Source organism: Eptesicus fuscus, chromosome 4, assembly GCF_027574615.1.
Source record: "Eptesicus fuscus isolate TK198812 chromosome 4, DD_ASM_mEF_20220401, whole genome shotgun sequence".
Classification (NCBI taxonomy): domain Eukaryota; kingdom Metazoa; phylum Chordata; class Mammalia; order Chiroptera; family Vespertilionidae; genus Eptesicus; species Eptesicus fuscus.
In genome coordinates this window covers 23,264,355-23,287,649 of record NC_072476.1, presented here as the reverse complement: position 1 = coordinate 23,287,649, position 23,295 = coordinate 23,264,355, and the positions used below count along the sequence as shown (strand labels likewise).

General features: G+C 44.2%; 1 protein-coding gene across 3 annotated transcripts in view; it reads right to left on the bottom strand.

The window, feature by feature from the left end:
* LOC103286083 (BOS complex subunit NOMO1) overlaps positions 1-23,295 on the bottom strand; it is a 49,451-nt gene that overhangs the window by 13,252 nt on the left and 12,904 nt on the right. For all 3 annotated transcript variants that reach the window (XM_054714774.1, XM_054714775.1, XM_008141545.3), the window contains exons 7-21: positions 22,235-22,387; positions 21,436-21,573; positions 21,024-21,113; positions 18,299-18,404; positions 17,970-18,120; positions 13,696-13,870; positions 11,979-12,120; positions 10,828-10,959; positions 9,603-9,739; positions 8,033-8,120; positions 4,978-5,041; positions 3,602-3,697; positions 1,509-1,727; positions 1,326-1,408; positions 2-161 (exon numbers count right to left, since the gene is read on the bottom strand). In XM_054714774.1, coding sequence (XP_054570749.1) covers positions 2-161; positions 1,326-1,408; positions 1,509-1,727; positions 3,602-3,697; positions 4,978-5,041; positions 8,033-8,120; positions 9,603-9,739; positions 10,828-10,959; positions 11,979-12,120; positions 13,696-13,870; positions 17,970-18,120; positions 18,299-18,404; positions 21,024-21,113; positions 21,436-21,573; positions 22,235-22,387 — 1,934 coding nt within the window. The remainder of the gene's footprint in view (position 1; positions 162-1,325; positions 1,409-1,508; positions 1,728-3,601; positions 3,698-4,977; positions 5,042-8,032; positions 8,121-9,602; positions 9,740-10,827; positions 10,960-11,978; positions 12,121-13,695; positions 13,871-17,969; positions 18,121-18,298; positions 18,405-21,023; positions 21,114-21,435; positions 21,574-22,234; positions 22,388-23,295) is intronic.

Here is a 23,295-nt window from a genome sequence, read left to right as displayed (position 1 = left end):
CCTGTAAGCACCCTTGTCATCAGTAAAGACTGTGATGAGGGGTGAACTTGCCCCCTTTTCACTGATGACAATCTCGACTCCTTCCAACTCTGGGTGGATCTGGCCTTCCAGGAATAAGCCTGCTTTCCCGTGGATCTCGATCAGCTTCCCTGGGCAGCTTTCTAAAAGGGAAGAGGTAAACAGAAGAATACAACCGAGCTGCAGAGGACAGGAGCCTTCTGGTGGGGGACTTCCCAATAAGAAGGGCCTAAAACTGAGGTATTTGAAGCTAACCTCCAAATGAGGTTGTTTAATGCTCCAGAAACTTCACTAAGGCAAAGTGGCCCAAGCCTCTCTCCATCCCAGAAAGGCCTCATTTAACTGCCAACAACGTTAACAGGTAAACCTAACGCAGTTGGGGTTTCACGCCTCCTCTCTCTCGGTTCTCACAAGCCCACCAGGGAGAGATGCCTTTCCAGCAGATGAGAGCCATGCTGCTCGACCTCAGAGGACCCAACCCGGAAGGCCACCCCAGACAGGTTGACGGCGGAAAGGCGGGCTCTTCACACTCTACTTCCAAACACAAGCCACATAAATGCCCGGTATTGAATGAACCCATGATGTTACAAAAAAACTATCAGTAGCCAAAAGGCAAATACTCAGTAAGCAATCACTTCTAATCCTATATAATAAAAGGCTAATATGCAAATCGACCAAACAGCGGAATGACCGGTCGCTATGACATGCACTGACCACCAGGGGGCAGACGCTCAACACAGAAGCTGCCCCTGGTGGTCAGTGCATTCCCACAGGGAGAGCGCTGCTCAGCCAGAAGCGGGGCTCCTGGCTAGCGAGTGCAGCGGTTGGCAGCGCTAAGGACCCCTTGGGAGATGTCCGACTGCCAGCTTGGGCCCGTTCCCCACGGGGTCCTGGACTGTGAGAGGGCACAGGCCAGGCTAAGGGATCCCCCTCCCCCCAACCCAGTGCAGGAATGTCATGCACTGGGCCTCTAGTTACCAATAAAGAAGGGCCCTAAACAGCACGAACTGTTCAGACACAGGACCACTAATGTTCCACAAATGATGATTTTGCTTTTCACCGACCTCTGCTGTCAACCTGGTAATGTCAAGAAAAACCAAGTCCTGTTCCAAAAAGATCGCCCCTTTCTGACAGCAAAAGTTACTCTTACTGATTTCATTCATTCACTCATTCCTTCATCAAATAGTAACATCTATGTGTGCCTTACAAAGACGTTCTCGCTGTAACAATAACACAGAATAAATGTTTCAATGCAGCAAAGAAACGACTGCAAAGGTGTGTCACTGGCTCACTGAGGGGACATGTACCTCCACTGACGGTGGCTTCCATGGAAGGGGGATAAAAGAGCAGCTCTTTAGATGAGGGTGTGACAGTGATTTTCTCTCCAGACCTGAAATAATAAAAAGACTTCAATTTGGCTGGTTCTGTCCCTCCATGAGGAAGACTATCAGAACAGAGGACACTGCAGAGAAAAGCCCAAGAGAGCTTACCGGGCCCAGTAAGAGAAGTCGTAGGAGAAGGGGCCTTGCAACTCATCCACCATCTCTTGGACAGGGGGCTTGGTGCTTCCTTCTCCACCTTCTTCATTGCCCTTCTTCTCCCGCTCCTGCCTGCGGCTCTCAATCTCAGCCAACTGCTGCTCCCTCCGCAGCTCCTGCACAGACTTCAGGGGGCCTAAGACTAAGGCGGGTTCACTGTCAATGGAAGACCTGGAGGAAAGGAAGGAGCAGCCCACAGGTAACAAAACCAAACACCTGGTAGAACCACCACATGGCACAGTCTTCTCCTGATTTGAATACACTAATAGTTTTTTAAAAAAAAATAAAGACTGGCCCAGACAGTGTGGCTCAGTGGTTGAGCACTGACCCATGAGCCAAGAGGTTATGGGCTCGATCCCCAGTAGGGGGCGTGCAGGAGGCAGCTGATCGATGTTTCTCTCTCATAGATGCTTCTATCTCTCTATCCCTCTCCCTTCCACTCTCTAAAAATCAATAAGAACATATTAAAAATAAATAAAGGCTCAACTTCTGTACGATGGTAGTAGTATTTGGTAGATCTGGGCTGGAATGAGATACCATTGACTTTATGGCTGGATGAAAACATGGCAGATGTTCTGAGGACATGAGTTCTACCCAGGCTGCCATCCTCTGCCTTTCATTCAACCTGTTAAGAACATCCTCTGCCAGAGAACCAGGCACTGGGATACAGTCATAAACAGGACAGGCGATATTCCCTAACTCTGGCGAATCCTCATTCTAGTGGGAAGAGGCTGACAAGAAAAGGAAAAATGATGTCACATGACAAGTACAATGAAAATAAAGCAGTGTGGAAGGAGAGAGTGCTGGGAATATGGGGGTGCTATTTTTACAGAGTAAGCCAAGGCCTTTCAGATCAGATAATCCTGAAGGAAGAGAAAAAGTGGGCCATGTGGCCCTCTGGGTGAGGAGTGTCTCAAGCAAGGGGAGGACAAGTGCAAAGTCCTTGGAGTCTCGGATGGGGAGCTCAAGGTCAGCAAGGAGACCAAGGCAACCTGGGGAAAGGGCCCCAGGGAAGAGTCCTTGGGTCGGGGGAGGGGGGAGCCCTGCGGGGACAGGGGCTTCAGACCTTCGATTCCATTCTGAGTGGAATGGAAAACCCCTGGAGTTTGAAGTAGAGGAATCATATGATCTCTGGTATTAAAGGATCACTCTGGATTAACATAGGCTGGCCCCTGCCAGCTTACCTCTCCTGAATGCCCTGAACGCCGACAAGTTCAAATTCAAAGCGCTTATCCCACTTGTAATCTTACAGCTCTGTGTCCAGTTCTAGGACTACCTGCCTCCCCCACGAGTCTAGGGCAGGAGCTGTGGCCTACGCCCAGTCACACCAAAGACTCCCAAGAAATACTTTCAGAAAGGATGGATGGGTGAAAAGGTGGTGGACAGAAAGATGGCGATATAGCTGGAAAGGCAACTTCAACTAAGGTAAAGACAGAGAAAGGTGCTCATATTTCCATTCTATTTGACAAAGTTGGTCATGTTGCCAAAACTTTCATTTCTCAAGAAAATTGGGGCTCAAGAAAACTAGGGTGTCACCTCACCACACTGCAAAAATTCCTCTCAAAGGTCACATTCACATGAACCTGACCCTCAGGGAGGCACGGCCTTTTGTGTCCTTTCTCTCTCGTGACCTTTCCTACATCAGGTACTATCTCTATTTTCCAAGCTTTTGAGAGAAGGTCTAAGAAAAATAGGCAATATTTTTTAATTTGCTAAAAACACTTGAAATACAATGAATAAACCAGAGACTTTTTCCCACCTAGCGAAGACAGGAAGTATAGAGAGTTCAAACAGAAATTTAAGGCACGAAACGAGCTGTCAGAAGGCTCTTCCTCATCCCAGGTTAATTCGTGAATCATAAAAGGAAAGGATCAAGGCTGCTGCTAATTTATGGCTATGTCACGTCAGTATGAGAGAGAAGGCCATTTGTATATACACCTAGAGATAAGAAATCAAAAATAGTTTTCGGAGAGTCTATTAGAGAAGCCCCCAGGCCTCACCCACCAGCCGCCCTTGCTCAGCCCACCACAGAACACTAGTCTTACTTGATAGTCACAGTGACATCCATCACTTTGTCAGTGGTGATAGTTCCAAGGACATGGTGGCGAATGGCTGTCAACGTCAAGATACTGGGTGAAGACCTATAAATCACAGAAGTGGAAATAAAACACAGGCAATATCACCTAGTCATTCTCAAAGGATCACAAACAACACCCTTTATGGGCCACCTTCCTGACCCTGAAATACACTACATGAAATTGCTCTTAGTGTAGGCCAAAATAACTCCTGAAATACATATATCAGGGTTTTAAAGAATAAACGAATTCTCTACTCCAAAACTTTACACTCGAATCCCCAGTGACACCCACAAGCATTTGTAAAAGTAGAGAAATGGTGGGCTAGAGCTTGAGAAAGTCCTATCAGTGAGGGCTGGAGGAAGAGTTAACAATTATCTTTAATCCATTTAGAAACCACAGCCTTCCATTTTTGGTTTACAGAATTCTTGGGAAAGAGACCCTATCTCCATTTTCTCAATAATTTACCCAAGTATTATGCTAAGTGAAATACATCAGACAGAGAAAGACAAATACCATATGAGTTTACCTATATGTGGAACCTAAAAAACAAAATAAACAAAACAGGTACTTTAAACAATAAAGAATTTAAATTAAAAACAAAACAAAATAGGAACAGATTCATAAATACAGAGATCAAACAGGGTAGTGAGAGGGGAAATGGGAGTGGGGAATTGGGTGGAAAAAAAAGGGGAAAGGGATTAAGAAGTACAAATTGGCAGTTACAACAGATACGAAAAATACAGCATAGAGAATATAGTCAATAATACTGTAATAATTAGCCTGGCCGGCGTGGCTCAGTGGTAAAGTATCGACCAATGAATCACGGTTCGATTCCCGGTCAGGGCACGTGCCTGAGTTGCGGGCTCGATCCCCAGTGTGGGGCATGCAAGAGGCAGCCGATCAATGATTCCTTCTCATAATTGATGTTTCTATCTCTCTCTCCCTCTCCCTTCCTCTCTGAAATTAATAAAAATATATTTAAAATATATATATATATATTTATAGTAATAATTATACATAGTGCCAGGTGGGTACAAGACTTACTGGGGAGATCACTTCATAAATTATATAAATGTCTAACTACTATGCTATACACCTGAAACTAATAATATTGAATGTCACCTGTAATTGAAAAATAAAAATGCTTTAATTAAAAAAAATAATAGTAATTTCCCCAAGTATCTTAAAATCCTTATCTAGAAACTTTTTAATGCCTAACCTTAACCCCTTCCAGAAAAACTACAAAAAATTCCTTTTGTTCTCAGAAATGACTGAAAAAGAGACACACACTCATTCTCTACAGAAGTCACACAAACACACAGAGCAGAGAAGCCCCAGCTTACGTGTCATAAGTATAGAACGCTTGCTCAAACCGGTGGCAGGAGCGTGGGGTCACCTTGTACACGCCTGCAACCAGGAAAGCAAAAGGCATCTTCAGAGAAGGGCATCTACTACGCTAAGCAATTCCAACATTTGAAATCTAAAGGCACCACCTCAGTTGAGACCCACAATATATGATGGCTCTTACCCTTGACCCAAACCAGTTAATGGCCTACTGACAAGCTCGGGATGTTCCTTTCTATAGCTTAACAATGCACAGTAGTTTAATCCACACAGACCAAGCTAACAGATATGTGCACAAGAAGAACAGGAAGGGCATTACTACAACAACTCAGACTGAGAATTTTCTACTTAACAGATTCTGTTAAAAATTCAAAAGATAACCATAGCCTGAACTCCTTCCCCATAAATATTCCTAAACAGGGCAAGGGGCAGGGGAAGGCCCAGAAAATTATGAAACAATCACAGAAAACACTCTCATGCCGGAAGTTTATGAGGGTAACACTCAATTAGGGGCATATGGCATCATTTGCCAGAGAAATACAGTCAATTTCAGAAAGGAGAAAAGTCTAACAATGTGTTCCCACCAAATGGTCATTAACCCACATTTTTGCAATATGTCCTACAAAAACTGACATTAGTTCAAACCACCTCTGCTGTGTGCAGTGTAAGCCCCAGTGCAGCTCCTAGTAGAAAGAAATTAGGTTTCTCCATTCATTTTATTTGCTCTTTCATTTGACAAATATTAATGCACCAGCACCTACAATAAGCCAGGTGTTGTGCTAGGTACTGGTACACAGCAAGAAACAGATAAGGCCCCTGCCATCGGGGGCTTACCGTCTACAGAGGGAGGCATCTGACATCTATAGCAGACCAGTTATGAGCTAAGTGCAGTAAAGGAAAGAACTGAATGCTGTGAGCAGCAGCATGACAGGGAGATATAAATGACACTGAGCGCCCTCCCACCCCTGGAAAGTAATGACTGAACCAAGAAGTGACAGTAGGAAGGCACAGCTGGGTGAAGAGTGGAGTGTGAGGCACAGGGAGAGCACTTAAGCAAGAACATCTACATCAAGGACTCGCTAGGTGCTTCCCCAACAGCTGTCCTTCCTTCCTTGACACCAGACCTGGGTTATGTTTACAGTGGCAATGTGTCCAGTCTCGGCAACATAGGCAACTGTCCCAGCCTCCCTTGCAGCTGTAAGTGACCATGTGACACAGTTCTGGCTAATAAGACATAAAGGAAGTTTACTGGAGTAGGAGGAGGCATGGAAAATGTTTGCCTGTCCCTCTCCTGGTCTTTCTGCCTTAACCATAACAAGATGGCAGCCATCTTGAAAACACAAGGGAAAAGACTAAAAGAATCATAAAGACACCAACCCTAACCTCTACCAGCCACCGAACCCATGCTTGTAGCCACATGCTGCCAGACTTTGTTATCAAGCCAAATTCAGCCCCACATCTTGATGGCACTATTGTACAGATTCTGTTACTTGCAGCCAAAGGCATCCTAACTGAAACACATAAGGACAGTGTGCCTGGAACGGAGAGAAGGGCAGGCAGGCTGGATTATACAGGAGCTCAAGGTCTGGTTAAGGATTTTGTATTTTACCTTGAGAATCAAGAGAAGTCACTGAATTATTCTTTAGGAAAATGCAAAATAAAACCACAATGAGATACTACTTTACACCTAGCAGGATGGTATAGTCAAAAAGACAGACAGTAAGTAAAATAGGTGAAGATGTGGAAAAACAGGAACCCTTGTACATTGCTGGCGGGAATATCAAATGGTACATACAGCTTCTTTGGAAAACAATTTGGTAATTTCTTAAAAAATAAACATAAATTTACCATATGATCCAGCAATTCCATTCCTAAGCATTTATCATCCCAAAATGAAAACAGATGTTCACACAAAGGTACACAAATATTCAAAGCAACATCGTTCATAATAGCCCAAAACTGGAAATATCCACCAACTTAAGTATCTACCAAGTAGTGAATGGATACACAAAATGTGAAATTGTGTCCCTCACAATGGAATACTATTTAACAATAAAAAGGAATATACTACAAATACTTGCTACAATATGGAATCCAAAACATTATGATGAACTTCAAAAACATTATGCTAAGTGAAAGGAGCCAGGCAAAATACCAATATTGTATGATCTCAATTATATGAACTGTCCAAAAAAAGGCAAATCCATAAAGACAAAAAATTGATTACTGCCTGGAGAGGAAATTCACTATAAACATGTATGAAGAATATTACTAGGTGAAGAAAATGTTCTACAGTGGGTTATAGTGATGGTTGTACAACTTGGTAAATTTGCTAAAAATCGTTGTATTGTATGTTTTAAATGGGTGAATTTTATGGTCTGCAGATTGCATCTCAAAGTTGTTAAAAGAGCGAGAAGCCACCAAAGTATTTTAAGCAAGGTGGGAGATGATCCAATTTTTACTGGCCAATAGTGTAATGTTTTTATAATTGAAAGGGTCTAATCACTTTGCTATACACCTGAAACTAATCTAATATTACATGTCGTCCGGCTGGTGTGGCTCAATGGTTGAGTGTCAAATTATGAATCATGAGGTCACGGTTCAATTCTCAGTCAAGGCACATGCAAGATTGTGGGCTCAATCCCCAGTGTGGGGTGTGCAGGAGGCAGCTGATCAATGATTCTCTCTCATCACTGATGCTTCCACCTCTCTCTCCCTCTCTGAAATCAATAAAAATATATTCAAAATAATAATAACAATAATATTACATATCTATTGTAATTGAAAAGTAAATTAAAAAAAAAAAAAGTGAAAGGGCCCAGCAGTCTACCCAACTGAAACCCAAGAGACTTGCCAGGCCCCAGCTCTAATTCTTTGGGTAAAAACACTCCTCCTTCCAGAGGGAAGAGATAGAAAAACAAGAGTACAATGACCACAGCCAAAATTGATAGCTTGATGCAAATAGAACTGAGGTGGGAAGAAATGCCTTTAAAACCATCCTCTGGTGCCTCTCTGTTTCCCTAACACGTAGCACATCAATCCTCCCAGACTCACCAGGCTTGGACAGGCAGAAGCGGTTGACTCCTTTGGAGAGGTTATAAATCCCCACATTCTCAGGTCCATTTCCATCCTGATAAAACTCCTGAGGGACCAAAGCCAATACAATGACTTACCGGGGGAGATGGAGACACAAGATGATTAATAATATTTCTGTTTCAGAACCAGTCATCTGTTTTGCCCATTAATCATTTGAGCAGTTGGGTGCCACAGGAAAATTAAAAACCTTCAAAAACTTCCAACAAAAAACGTGCTCTTTTTCATTTGGTCGACTAACATTTATTGAGCACCTGCTTTGTGATAGACCCAGAGCTGGGCTTTGGTTGTTGACAAGGCTCCTGTTCCCAAGTGGCTTACATTCTAACATAGAGAGGCAGAAAATCAATATGGTCAACAAAGAAATTAGAGGACTTCAGTTAGTGAGTAATACAGCTATAAGGAAAATAAACAGGGATCTGAATATAGAGCGATCCCCGTAGGTGTCTTTAGCTTGTTGGTCTCAGGGCAGGCCTCTCCTGAGTAGGAAACATTGGAGCTGTAGCCGGAATGATGAGAATAACCAAGTGCAAACGTTTCTGGAGAAGACATAGCATTCCAAGAGAGAAGAGCATGTGCAAAGGCCCAGAGAAGGGAGCGAGCTTACTGTGGATCTGGAGAAGGCCCATGTGCTGGGGCTGAGTGTGCAAGGTAGAAAGTGGTAGGAGGTAAGAGGAGAGTTGGGGGTGGGCCTTGTTGGCCATCATTAAGGAATGTGGATCTTATTCTAAGGGAAACAGAAATGTAAGGGAGAATTTAAGGGAAGGAATGGCTTCCAAATGTCTTATCACTTATTCTTAACTGGTTTCCTAAATGTCAATCACTTATTCACCATTTTCAATTCTTCAGCATCTAACATAGCAGTCACTGAATTGCCAATTGCCTCAGTTTCTCTATTGGCATCTGACAATGACATTTACCAATGCTTTGAGTAAAAAAATTATATAAAATTCATAAATGGACATCTATAGGTCTGCACAGTGTTTCCTTTCCAGAAATCCATATGGTACACTACCTATCAGGCCAGGGAGACCACGTCAACAAGAGAATAAGATTCTAACAGTTCTGTCCTCTGTCCTCATATACCAGAGAAACTCAGTCAGCTGCACCTGTTAATAAATAATAGCGGTGTATGCCAACAAAATTTTAAATGCATTAAAGCTTTACTTAAACCTCCCTATAACTCTGAGAAGTGGGTATTAGGATCTCAGTTTTAGAGGAGAAAAATGAGGCTCAGAAACATTAAATGAAGTTGCCCAAGGCTACTGTGCTTTGCACTACATCAATGACTCCCCCAAATCGTCAGATAGAATTTAATGTGAGGCCAGGAAATGTCCCAAATAAAGGCATCTTCCACTGAGGTACTTTAAATGCTTCCTGATGAAGCTTTCCATATTAGGTGGCTGAGTGGAGGGGCAGAAAAGGAAATCTGACTAGACTACGGTTATAATCTTCTTGGCACACTAGTCCTTCTTGCTCTCCAAAGGCACGTGCTCTTCCAAATAAGAGGATCCTCAGAAGCCACGCATACCAGAGTGATGGCATGAGAAAGGGAACATCGCAGCATATAGCCCGTCTGCCTAAACTCAATCGCTGACACGTCGTCTTCCAGAACCTCCACCTCCAGACTCTTGTTCTTCCAGCACCAATCTTCATGCATGATGCTTACTGGAAAAGCACACAACACAAAGAGACACATGGGCATAGAGCACACCACTCCTGGAATACCACTGGAAAAAATTATAATTAATTCACTAGTTATTAAAAAATGTGTGTGTACATACACACACTTTCAATATGTACACCTATGTATATACATACACATAAAACAAATATAACACACACACACACACACAAATAGCAATGCTTAGAGGTAATTACTAAAGAAAAATTGAAACCAATGACCATTAAAATCACCAAGACAGAAATTCAATTATGTCTAAACATAAGGCTACTAGTAAGATATTCAGAGATCACCAAACTTTTTCTGTCATGAGCCACAGGGCAAATATTGTCAACTTTGTAGGCTACATGGTCCCAACTATTCAACTCGGTTTAAGCATACAAACAGCCATAGACAATATATAAATAAATGGGCATAGCTGTGTTCACATAAAACTTAATTTATAAAAACAGGCAAGTGGCCTTTAGGCCATAGTTTGCCAACACCTGATATAATGGAAAACGCAATTCCCCAGAAAAAGCATTAGATTTTACAAGCTATTCTCTGCCAGCAGCTCCAAGCTGAGCTTTGAAAAAGCAGAAATACAATATGGCAATGGATAGCTTCTTGAGAAAGGCAGGGAAAAGAGAACCAGTGTTTGCCAGCGCCCACTGCTTACCAGGCACTGTGCAAGAGCTTTACACCTGTATTTCATTTAGTCTTACATCCTGCAGAAAGTCTATCACTTGTCTTACAGATGAGAAAACTGAGTCTCAGGGAGGCCAAGGTCACACAGCTGCTAATGGCAGCACACTGTGTTATCATTTCAACTCGCTTTTTCAGCATTTAGAAATAAAATGGCATGAATGAGGGCACCCTCCCAAAAGAGAACTGTGTGGGCTATCCTGATATGGTGGCAGCTGGTTCCTAGGGCCTCAGCTAAATAAAGCACATTCAAGGTCACAGGCCAGAGAGGAGCTAAACAAGTAATAGTATACATTTGGGATGCGATTTGGGAGCTGGGTTTTAGAACATTTAGAAAGAAGGCCATGAGGGCGTGTGAGGGTCATGAGAGGCTGTCTTAGTGTCTTACTTTTGTATTTTCCAGGGAGCACATTGTCAAACGTGAAAGTCATCGAGTTGACCTTGCCGGAGAGCTGGAGGCTCCGCTTCTCGCCCTGGCGGCTCAGGGACTGCAGGGTCACCAGCAGGTCGCCGCAGGTGTCTGCAGAGAAAAGACAGGAGGGCCTCATTTGACTGCCCTCATGAACCAGAGCACACGTTCGACCACTGTGTGCTGCTTGCTACCTTTTATCTCCTGAAGGCCAGTGCCAGGGTTCCTTTAAAGCTAACATGTAGCTGCGTGATTCTAAAAAGCGCCCCCGCATGTTGGACATCAGTATCAAGCAAGGAAGCCACTAATGGGGAAAGCGACTCCACCATTTACTGAAATGGGGAAAGTAATATTTATGGAGCACCAAGAGGAGCCAGAGAAAAAGAGAAAGGTGATGAAACCTTACTTAATACCCACTTTATACTAGGCATAGAACTGGGCCTCTTATCATCATTATATATTAATATTACTAATAATAGCAAAGATTTAAATAGCTCTTGCTGTGTCCCAAGTACTTCTAAAGGCTAAATATACATACACTAACTCATTTGACTCTCACAACAAGCCTATGAGGCAGGTACTATTATCACCTCCATATTATAGATAAAGGACTCAAAGCACAGAGAGGTTAAGTAATTTGCCCCAGGTCACACAGCAAAGGTTCAAGCCGATGTGGTCTGGTTTCAGAGTCTAAGTAGTCACTGTGCTACACTGCATCTTGATGACCACATTTAAACTTCATTAAAACCCTCTGAAAGCAGCAGTATTGCCACTTAATGGAAGGAAAACAGAGGCTGGGAAAGTAAATGCTGAGTCTCCTTTCTGGAGAGTGACAGAGCTGGGACTGAAACCTGGGCCTAATTCCACCTTCCTTTCAGAGTCAGAGGGAGAAAAAGAGACGCACATGTTCTTTCGGGAGCCAAAGCAAAACTACTCCTAGAGAAATGTTTCTCTGACACACTGTGGCAATTTTTCAAAAAGAACTAGATGCAATATGACCCTCCAAACCACTGCCCAGGAGCAGCTTCTGCCTTCATCTTTAACGCTGCCCCGTGAGGGAAAGCTCACCCCCGCCCCCACAGGCCTGCTTCTGTGAAACCATCTGTTCCTGCTTTCCGTGGACATCTTACCCAAACAAGAGACTTTCCCAGAAACTGATGCCAAAAACTGCACAAAGGCCACGTCCATCACAGGCCTGTCCTTCACAGTGAGAGGAAACGTCTGGGGTTTCAATGTCAGCCCCGCTCGGGTCTCTGCCTCGGGAACCACCACCTGTGGGAACACAGGCAACATCCGCTATATCAGGGTTGCTGCTCCTCTGGCCTACAGAACCTTCATCTGGGCCCAAGGTCAAACAGATTTCCAAGGACAAAGGTTCATTGCTAGGCCGAGTTTTACAGTCACAACAAATATGCAAGTAGCCAGTGTGAAGACAATGCATTTCTAATCAGACAGAAAACCCATCCCTCGCAGTGCCTGGGTGTACACAAAAGCCCATCGGGCACAACTCTCCAGAGACACCCGAGCTGTGGTCCATCACCTGAACACGGGGTGGAAAACACATTTAATCCCTGAACCTTTTCCTGGCTTGAGGTCACACGTGACATAAGCTATGAACTTGCCAATGCTGCTTGGATGCCCAATGGTGAAATTACGCCATTTTCCTCTTCCTTTTCTTCTATGGGCCTTTCTCAGGCTAACGAGAGGGACTGGGAAAGAAGGCAATGGTCACGTTTTTCATCCCTAGTAAAGATTACACTTCGGAACCGCCCTTCCTTGGATAAGTCCCTACTCTGAAAGGGCTTCCAAAGGCTTGTCCATGTGGCCAGCTTTGTAAGAAGCTGCTGTCTAGTAAAGGAGCTGTCAGCCCACACACCACACTGTGCGATGGAAGCAGGGAGACACTGTTCTCCCACCCATCTCCTCAGAGGGAGGGGTCCCCTTGTCCTAGAGTCCCAGCCCTCTCCCTTCCCTCACTTGCTCTTTCTCAGGGAGGAGGAGCAGCAGCTGACTTGATGGGTGAGGGTGTGAGATCCACTGAGACACGGCCTTTCCCCCGTGGGCAGGGCCTCTGCACTGAAAGGCAGTGGGCTGACCTCTGGTTCTGTTGTGTCTCCTGCCTCCTGGTCCCATCTGTGCTCACTGTGCAGTGAGACCAAGGGCCGAAGTCTCCCAGCCTCTCTGCCTGCCCAGATGGAGAAACCAGTGGTGCCTGCCCAGCATCTCCCATTCAGGGCAAGGCAGGGAAAGGCCTCGGGTTCCAGAAGCCATGCACTGTGGAAGTCACTGAGCTGCCATTAATAAAGAGTTCATTTTAATTTCCTTTGGGACTCATGGATATTCTGCAGCAGCCAAAAGCCTGAGAAGGTGGAGGTCTGATTGGCAGCCGGATACAAAGCCCTAATAAACATCACACTGGAAAAGAGAAAGGCCTGTCCCATCATTTTTAAACTGATTGCCTGTCTGCTCCACTAACAGTGACATGCAGGAATGTAAAGATGTCAACATAAGAAGTTGGGAATGGAAATGCTCCTTCCCTAACGCATTCTGGCTAATAATAACCCTTTTAAAAATCAATGCTCTTGCCCTGGCCAGCTTGGCTCAGTGGATGGAGCGTCGGCCTGTGGACTGAAGGGTTTGATTCCGGTCAGGGGCACATGCCTGGGTTGGGGGCTCCGTCCCCAGTGGGGGGCATGCGGAAGGCAGCCAATCCGTGATTCTCTCTCATCATTGATGTTTCTATTTCTCTCTCCCTTTCCCTTCCTCTCTGAAATCAATAAAAATATATATATTTTTTAAATCAATGCTCTTTTTCAAATATCTTAACTAGAATAAAATTCATCATACCTGTACTTTGTAGGTCCCTGGTTTTGCTTTAAAACAGAATGATCCATGAGCATCCGTCTCCACAGTGACCAAAGACTTGTCCTTGTCTTGAGAAGATAGGACAACTTTGTATTTACTCATCTGCTTGACAGTGTCAGGGAAGCGAATGATTGATATCTGGCCGCAGACACTGAACCTGCAACAAGGGAACCATTCATTCCAGCATGAGAACTCAATTATAACAGGAAAGGTGCTTATCAACCAAAATTACATGTCCGTCTTCCAGCCCTTGTCCCTGAGACTAGTTTCATCTTAAAAGACAGGAATGTAGCCCAAATGGTTCCAGTTTTAAAGGCAACCTTTGGAAAGATTGGGCCACTTTCTAATAAGGGAAACGGCAGAGTGCAATGCAGGGCTGTGTGTGTGTTCTAGGTGACATCTGACAATCCCCCACAGTGGAAGTGATTTTTAGAAAATCTGTAGGTGATAAAAAAATGTTTCAGGTAATTGAATCTTTGGCAATGGAGCAGCCTCGACTGAGAATATGGGCTAGTCCTTAAAAGCAAGAGCTGTAAGCTGTCTAAGAAAGTGTGGCATTACCAAGGCCATAAAACAAGGCAGTTATCAAAGACAACTTCCTCGCCTGTGATTACATATAATGTGTGGATAAGAGGAGCAATCTGGGAGATCTGAACATAAAAGGTAATTAAGTTAGAAAAATGCAAAGCTAAAGCTGAACTCCTTAGGAGCAAGGAGCCAAGAAAAGCAACTTGTAATTGACAAGCCCTACGAAGGTAATGATTCCGACTGGGCTGATGAGCAGTGTGTAAAGGGCTCCAAAGTGTGTCTGAGAGGCCCCTGAGGAAGACCAACAAAGACCATCCTCAGTGATGTTCTTCATTTTCCCGTCAGCTGATGTGTCCACGTACAGTAAGGTACCACAGCTGAAGGCCACAACGACTTCCTCAATGGACTAAAGGTTACATTTTCTAATCTTAAAGAATCATTTTAGAAAAAAATCAGTTGTCGATTCTGACAGAAAGATAACAAAGTGCTGGATTCAACGTTGGGTAATCATGGGTGAACTAGATAAAGGAACACCCACTCTGCAGCAAATAAAAAAAAAAAACCAGAAGGTACAACAAAATGGTGGAATATTGTGTGCGTGACATCTGGGAATAATAAAGAGCAGTCATTTCTCAGTGATTGACCCAGCCGAATGAGCTCACGACCTGGTTGGTGTGGGGGCCAGAAACTATAGCCCAGTGGCCAGGTCCAGCCCAGTGGCCAGGTCCAGCCCGCCGGCCACCTCGTTTTGTATGGACCTAAGCTGAGGATGGTTTTCATATTTTCATTTTCATACTTTTAAAGGGTTAAAGGAAAAATAAAGTCAAAAGAATATTTCATGATACATAAAAATGATATCAAATTCAAACTTCAATGTCCTAAATAAAGTTTTATTGGAACACAGCCACACCTATTCATTTAGGAATTATTTATGGCACATTTATCATAGAGACCATTAAGACCCAAGAAGCATCAAATATTTATTCTCTGACCCTTTACAGAAAAAGTGTGCTACCCCCTGATGTAGATGAAAAGGTATGCACTTTGGTTCTCATATTCCTCTACCGCACACTTTCGGAATAAAAAGACAAGAGAATATTGATAAATTATTCTTAAGGACCTTTCATGGTCTCCTAATTCATGTCCATGTCAGGGCGAATGTCACCTTATTTGTTTCAAGCTGAATCTCTTCTAAGTTTTAAATATTCTAAGCATAAGATCTGTTTTAGCGCATATTCCCAATTAAAGAGAAGTGTCCATATTATATTTCAACTGTAATCAAAAAATTAAATTTAAAAAAAAAGAGAGAAGTGTCCAGTTACCCTAAACCTCAAATGTATATTGGTTTAGTTTAGAAAAATAAACTAAAAAAAAAACCTGGTATTTGTTATATTGAAGGTCTTAAAAATTGATTTGTGTCAATAAATTCTTTCATTGGGGCTTAATAATTTATGAATAAAAACTGTTAATTTTGGTGTATTGTAGAATAACTATATCCTCATAGTCATCTGGACAGAAGTCAAAGAGTTGGTTTTTCAAATAAATTGAGATTTATTTATTTTTTTTAAGTAACAAACAACAATAAATTAAAAGGCAATTGCGCCATGTTGGCCCAAAAGGAAAATGATGAATTTTCCCAAAGGTGCTCAACAAATGTTTCCTTTCTTTGACCCCTATATTCCATTTTAAAGAAAATAAATATAAATGTATTTCCCCCTCTCCAGGAACTGCACTTCCTCCATCCATCCACCCAATTGTTCAAATAAGCAACCTGGGACTCCAACAGCACATGACCCATTGATTCTCTCTCCATACTACCTGTCAGATCCCTACTTCTCACTCCCTCCCCTGCCAGCACCCTGGTCCCAGCACCACCGTATCTCCTGCAGACAACTGTCACCACCTCCTTTCTAGTCCCTCCATTATTACTCTGGCTTCCCTCTGATCCATGCTCCACAGAGCAGCCCAAAAATAAAAAACCTTTCTAAAATCACCTGATCCATATCACTTGCTTGCTGAAAACTTCAACAGCTTTCCATTGCATTTGGGGATAAGCCCATCTCCACAAGACGGCTACGAGTCACCTAGCTCTCCCACCTCACCACTGCCTCCAGCCACGCTGGCTGTCTTCCAGGAGCTCCCTTCTCCCCGCTCCAGGCCTGCGCCCACGCTGATCCCTCTGCCTGGGAAGTTCTTCACTTAGCTAACTTGTAGTCCTCCAGAGGGTCCCAGCGACCCGGAGAGGCCTCCCATAGCTTCCCATTTAAATCAAGTCCTCTCAGAGCACCCGGTCTCTGCCCAGCACAACACCTACTATCATTTACAATCACAAATTTACTCATCTTGAGTCTGTCTCCCCAGTAAGATGAAAGCCCTGGCTTTGGGATGTTAGGTTTCTTTTTACTGTTATATACCTGGCATTTCTAACAGTGCCTCACCCAGAGTAGCTGTTAAAAAATGTTTATGAAGGGAAAGAAGGAGGACGTAAGTCAAGAATTGTGTCCTGAGGCTCCATGACAGACATGGTACCAGGTTCCACAGTTGATGTACTTCCTGATTTCCCATTTGACACTGAATCCCAACCTTGACCAGGCAAATGGACTGTGTTTTCACGGCTCAGCTTCCTGGATCTCCCTGCCCATCAGGCACTACTTCATACCTAAAACCCACCCTTCAAACACTGGCATTTCATTCCTGGTCTACTGATTGCCCAGTTCGATTTACCTTCCATTCAAGCATCTATTGGAGAGCTCCACCTAGTGGCCCTACAGACTCCCAAACTGAACCCCCATCATCTAACTGGCTCTTCTCCCTGCCCACAGCCGGTGGCACCAGTCATCCTGCCCCTCAAAATGGAAACCCCCATCTGTCCTTCCCTTCCTTATAAGGCAAGCCCTCAGCAACTCTCTTGTCTCCAAGTCTTGTCCCCTTCAAAGCCATCCTCCACCATGCCACCGGAGTGCCTCACTAAACACAAGTCTACCCGTGTTCCCTCCGTGCTCACACTGTTCACTGGTCCCTGGACCCCTAAGGGAGAAAGCCCCCAACTTCTAATGGGGTGTGAAGAGGTCTGCTCCTCCTCTGCCTGCCCAGCACTTCATGCGCCAGCAACACCAAGCTTTACGCCACCATCACACCTGCTGCTCAGAAACTATGCGCCGTTGTTCATGCTGCCTCTCTCCAAGCAGACTCTGTCCCTCTCCGTCTAACTTATTATTTATTGAGCACCTATTACTCTCAAGAAAGACGGCAGCATCCCCACTCTACAGGTAACACAAGTGCAAGGAAGATCTGAGATGTGACTCCAAGGCCTGGGTTCACTGCACCACACGTTATCACTACCTGATAAAACTACACAAATTCAACACAGGATGTCCCCTCAAATGCAATAAATACTACAAAGCAGGAAGAACTATGACAACAGCTCAGAGCATCTTACAACAAACCTCTCAACCAACTATAGCATATTCCAAAGTCCTCAAGAATTAGGCCAAGGAAGTCCCCGCAGATGTGAAGTCGGACACGAAAGATCCTTTTCTTTAAGAATCCAACATATAAGTACCTTCAGTTGATAAGACTTAGCACTAATCTTTCAGCCTGAATTTCTCGATAGGAGTCTGAGACTGCATGTGGATCCTTGGCAGAAACAGTCGGATCAAAGGTGACTGTTCTCTGCTGGCTGCTGACCTAAGCACTGGCGCTCCCAGACCCAAACATGATAACCTTACCCTGTGGCAATGATGTCAGCCAGCTGAGGAGTGTTAGGTGCAATTTTGATTGTGACAGTTTCAAAGTAGAGGTGCTCTTTCTGCGCGTGGATGGTGTATGTGCCAGTGGTTATGTTCTCCAGACGGAATGAGCCATCAGCTTTTGTTTTGACTGTGAAACAAAACACGCCAAGAAAAGATGAGGCAACAAAGAACTGCCTAGCCCTCCATATTCACAAGAATACGTGAGACAAAAAGCTGACATATTTTCACAGAGTCATTAAGGTTTTGTTTCCTTTCCATTTGTCTGTGATCAGACACTAGCCCCAGGGGCCAACACATCTGCGCACCTTTGATTTGGTTATTCAGAGTGACCACTGCCTCCGGAACACCTTCTCCTTTGGGCCCATTCAGGACCCTCCCAGTGACAGAGAATCCCATGACGTGGAACACGGGCTGGAAGATGAAGAACAGGAAGAAGGTTCTCGTGCATGAGCTGCAAACGTCTCCCTTATGCCGCTCATGCCACCACTCACACCATCGCTCAGCACGTCTGCCCACACTGGCTTCTCCCAGTCCCGTAAGCCAGCCACGCTCCTTCTCAGCTCACCTACACAAGTGGCTCCCCCACCGGCGGCACATTCCCAGAGTCTGTCTCCTTTCTTGTATTCCCAACATTTGACATATTGATGTCAAATAACTGAAGAAAACAGATCTATAGATTTACTTCCCCAGCTAAAGATCACCGAGTCAGACTGGTGAGAGCCTCCCTACCCTTTCTCCTTTCCTTCCCCCTCCCTCCAGACATCCCATTTTAGTGTTCTCTAACCCCTCAAGCTTAAACCCAGCATCACTTCAACATCAGTCTGTCCTGTGGATTTCACCTCAGCAAGGTCTCCCAAGCCCTTCTCCTGCCTCTTCCTATCACTCCCTGAATTTAAGTCCTTAACGACTCCACCCCAGCTGCTGCACTGCCCACAGCGTTTTGTAGTTGGTTTATCTGTGTCTGGCCATCCCACTCATGAGGGCCACGGCTTTGTTCTCTCTGCAGCCTCTATGTTCCAGCCACCCCGATTCTTGGTTCCTCAAGCTGACCACATGGGTGCACCACATGCATCCCTCACAGGGGCTTCCACACCAGCTGCTCCCTCAGCCTGGATCTTCTCCCACACCTGGAGAAGATCTGGCAGGAGGCCACTCCTTTTCATTAACCAGGTTTCAGTTCAAACTGTCACCACCTCTGAGAAGCTTTCCCAGACTATCCTATCTCAGTAGTCCCTGCCTCCCACCCCAGCCAGTCACTGTCCATCATACTAATCTATTAGCTTCATCAAAAAATGACCGATATCTGAAATGTCCTTGTTTGATTTATTATTGTTGTTTACCTCCCATTAGAATGTAAGGTCCATAGAAATGAAGACCTTTTCCATCTTAGTCACTGGTACATAGTAGGCACTCAATAACTCCTGAACGAATAAATGAATGAATGAATATATGCCACAGCATTTGAGAGAGCTTGAAAAAAATAAAATGGCTTCCTTTTTATTCAGGTAGCCTTTCTTGATCCTTCAAAAAGATGTGGTTTATTCATTTATTAATCCATATATCCACTCAACAAACACTTTATTAGGTACCTACAATGTGCCAGGCACTAGTCACATGTTAGGAACACAGTGAAGAGTAAGGCTGCCCTCAGGCAGTTTACAGGCCCTCTCATACCTGCAATTCCCTTCACCTCTCTGTTTAAAAACATCTTTCCCCACTCAATTGCCCCTGCTCTTCTCCACAGGCCCCTGAAGCACGCAAGAACTTCATCTTCTCACCCTTCTAACCCCCTCCAGGGCACAGCACAACAGGCAAGTGCTTTCCTGAACCTCACAGGGCAGAGTCAGGACCCCACGGAGCATGCCACCTGAACGCCAGCGCCTACCAGTGCAAGCTCCCTTAGCGCAGCACTTTCAAATGTAACATTACAAGAAAATAATTGAAATCTAATATTTTCAATAACTGTAACACTGGGTGGTCCATTTAGGAAAGACTGTTATTTTCGTTTGGGATTTGCTCTATCTAGCTAATTTGCTATAGTAACCATTTTCAAATTCTGTAATTAAAGATGTGTGATGAAAAACACATTTATCCTCTATTTTAGGGCCTAGAGAGTTTATCAGGCTGCCTATCCATTCCTATCACCACGGCCCAAGCTCTGTCAGCTCTCACCGGTTGACTGCCACAGCCTCAACTGGTCCCTTGCTTCCACCCTGCCCCCCTGGGAACTCGTCTCAACATTGTAGCCAAAGGAACCACACCTCTCCTCTGCCCAGAACCTCACCCAGAGTGGGGCTAATTGTCATCCAAAGTGGCCCACCAGGCCCGGTACAATCTGCCCCGTCATCTCTCTGTCCCCTTCCTCCCTTCCTCACTCCTTCCATTCCAGCTACCCTGGCCTCCTGGGTCCCCCCAAACTCTCTAAGCCTCAGAACCTTGGCATCTGCCATTCCCTCTGTCTTAAAACACTTCCCACAGAAGTAAGTATGGTTCACTGTCTCTTCCCCTGCATGGTGTGGCTAAAATGTCACCTTCACAGCGAGACTTCCCGAGAACACCCTGTAAGACAGCCACCTGTCTCAATCCTGAAAATGTGTAATCTTCTTTCTTGCTTTACTGCTCTAGAGAACACTAATCACCTTCTAATATACGTTCTAATTTACTTGTTAGTAAGTATATTCCTTTTCTGACGTTGGAACATGAACTCCACAGAACAGGAATTGTGCTTTGTCCCTGCTGGAAGCCCACCCCTGGAAGAGTACCTGAACGATGTCACTGGCACTCAACAAACACACTTCCCCGAATGAAGTAGCTATAACTAGGGCTCCAAGTCTCTACGATAAAGACACGTAGTAAGAGGGTTGAGGTATCTAGTGAATTCCAAGCTAAACTAGAAGAGTACAAGATTCTGGTGTTTCCAACAGCCCATCTTGATAAAATACTGATTATTTTCTTAAACTTGTCTGCAACACCTGTGCCCAGGGATGGGAACTCGAACAGCTGTCCCTCCCGAAGACGGGGAGTTCCTACCTCAATTTTCAGGCTGTCATGTTCCACTGTGAAGTCGAGCCTGGAAGGAGCAACGTCAAAGGTAATCCTCTCCCCTCTGTAGAACGGAATCTGGAAGGAAGAGTCTGTTAATTACTGAGAGCCAATAACAAGATTCACCCGTCAATATTAGTAATCGGTCCGGCAGCCCACGAATGACAAGGGGTTCAAGGCAGGCCAAGAGGAACTATCATTCTGTTGCTGATTTTAAAAGAGAACAGCCTGCATTTCTGCAGCTATTACCGAGGGGCCAGAGTCTTATCCCAAGTAACTGCTAAATAAAATGTTCACAAAACCACGGGCCAACCAGTTAGCCCTTACCACCCAAATGGCATCGACTCTGACCTCATCCTAAGAGTCCCAAACACAAACAGAACGGAACTGCTTCGCTCACCACCGTGTAGCCCCCACTTGGCAAGGACGAGAAGGAGAAGGCGCCATCTTCTTTGGAGACCGCATGGCACAAATATACCAGACTCTTGTCTGGGGGCTGGAAGCCGGGCACTGGTGAGATGTTGCAGCCCAGCACGTCCTAGGCCAGGAAAAACAGAACATGACTTCCTCATCCACTTCCATGTTCTGACTATCATCAAATAGCCACACTACATGAAAACTTTCATAAGTTTTATGTCACAAAATATGTCTTTCGGAAATCTAAGGCATCGTAGAGGTAAAAGGAACAAAAATATTTACATTCAAGTTTAAAATGGCACAGTTTTCTTGGAAAAAAAGACATGATTGCCCATCCCTACAATGGGTCACCATTCTCCAGATAAGAAAACGGAGCTCAGATGGACAGACAATAGTGCGGGGAAGGCCTAGAGAGAGGAAGGGATCGGGGAGGAGGGGGTCAATGCGGGGGAGAGGGGATACCTGTAATACTTACAACAATAAAGATAAATTTAAAAAAGAGAAGACAAGAAAGGAAAAGGAGCTCAGGAAGGTGAAGAGACTGGCCCAAAGTCGCACAGCTAGTAAGAGACAGAGCTGGGATTTGTCTGAAATGGATCTGATTGATTTCGAAACCTATACACTTTACACCAAACTCCACCATCTCCCAGGATAGACATTCAGTTTCTTATAAGTCAGCCAAGAAACACAACGTCCTTAAATGTTGAGATCATAAATCAACCTTGACCACATTTTAAATAGTATAGTCTCAGTCTCTCCTTTCTTCACTTTCCTTTGATTACCTCTTTGGTTACTGAAGACGAGAAGAGAAGAAACTTCACCCCTTTCATGGGCTCCCCATCACTGCGGACAGAGCCAGACACGTTGTACCCAGCCACAATCAGGGGACTGACAGCGTTGGCATTGGAGTTGGTCACTCGCACAGTGGTGCTCGCCTACAAAAGAAGATTTTAACTTCCAAAAAAAGAAACAGTATATATAAATGCAAAAAGCACATATAGGGGGTGGCCAATTGATGTTTCTCTCTTACATCGATTTTTTTTCTCTCTCTCTCTAAAGTCAACCAATCAATCAATCAGGGAAGGAAGGAAGGAGGAAAGAAAGGAAGAAAGGAAGAAAAGAAGGAAGGAAGGAAGGAAGGAAGGAAGGAAGGAAGGAAGGAAGGAAGGAAGGAAAGAAGGAGGGAAAGAAGGAAGGAAGGAAGGGAGAGAGGGAGGGAGGGAAGGAGGGAGGGAGAGAGACACTTGCAAAGTGTTTAAGAACTTGGGGACATGTTTAAGCTACAATATTAACTAGGAAAAAAGTAATGTAAAATTGCATATGTAGTATAATCACTATTTTTTCATGCACAAAATGAAGTAAAAGGAAATATGGCAAATGTAGATAATGGCAATTTCATCTGTATGGTGACATTTTACTTCTTTTACACATTTTCCACCTTCCAAATTTTTTGTGTCCACTCCTCTATTCTGTATGTTTCTATTTTTAAAAGTGAGCATGCCTTACTTTTTCCCTATGTTTAATGGTATATAATGCATTATTTTTTAAACTAAAGTACGATTTATGTGGAAAAAAGTACACATATTCTAAGTGTCCAGGGCAGTGATTTTCACAAACTGAACATACCATGCCAGAAACAGAACAGAACCAGAGCCCCACAGCCCTACTTGGGCTCATTTCCAGTCACTGCCCCCCACAAGGGGCAGCCAGCATCATGACTTTTAACAGCGCACTTTACTTTGAAACACAACTTCATATTAATAAACTAAATTCCTTTATGCATACAATTAACAATGTAAGCCTTAACATGTATTCTATTCGTAATATGTAAGCCACTGAGTTT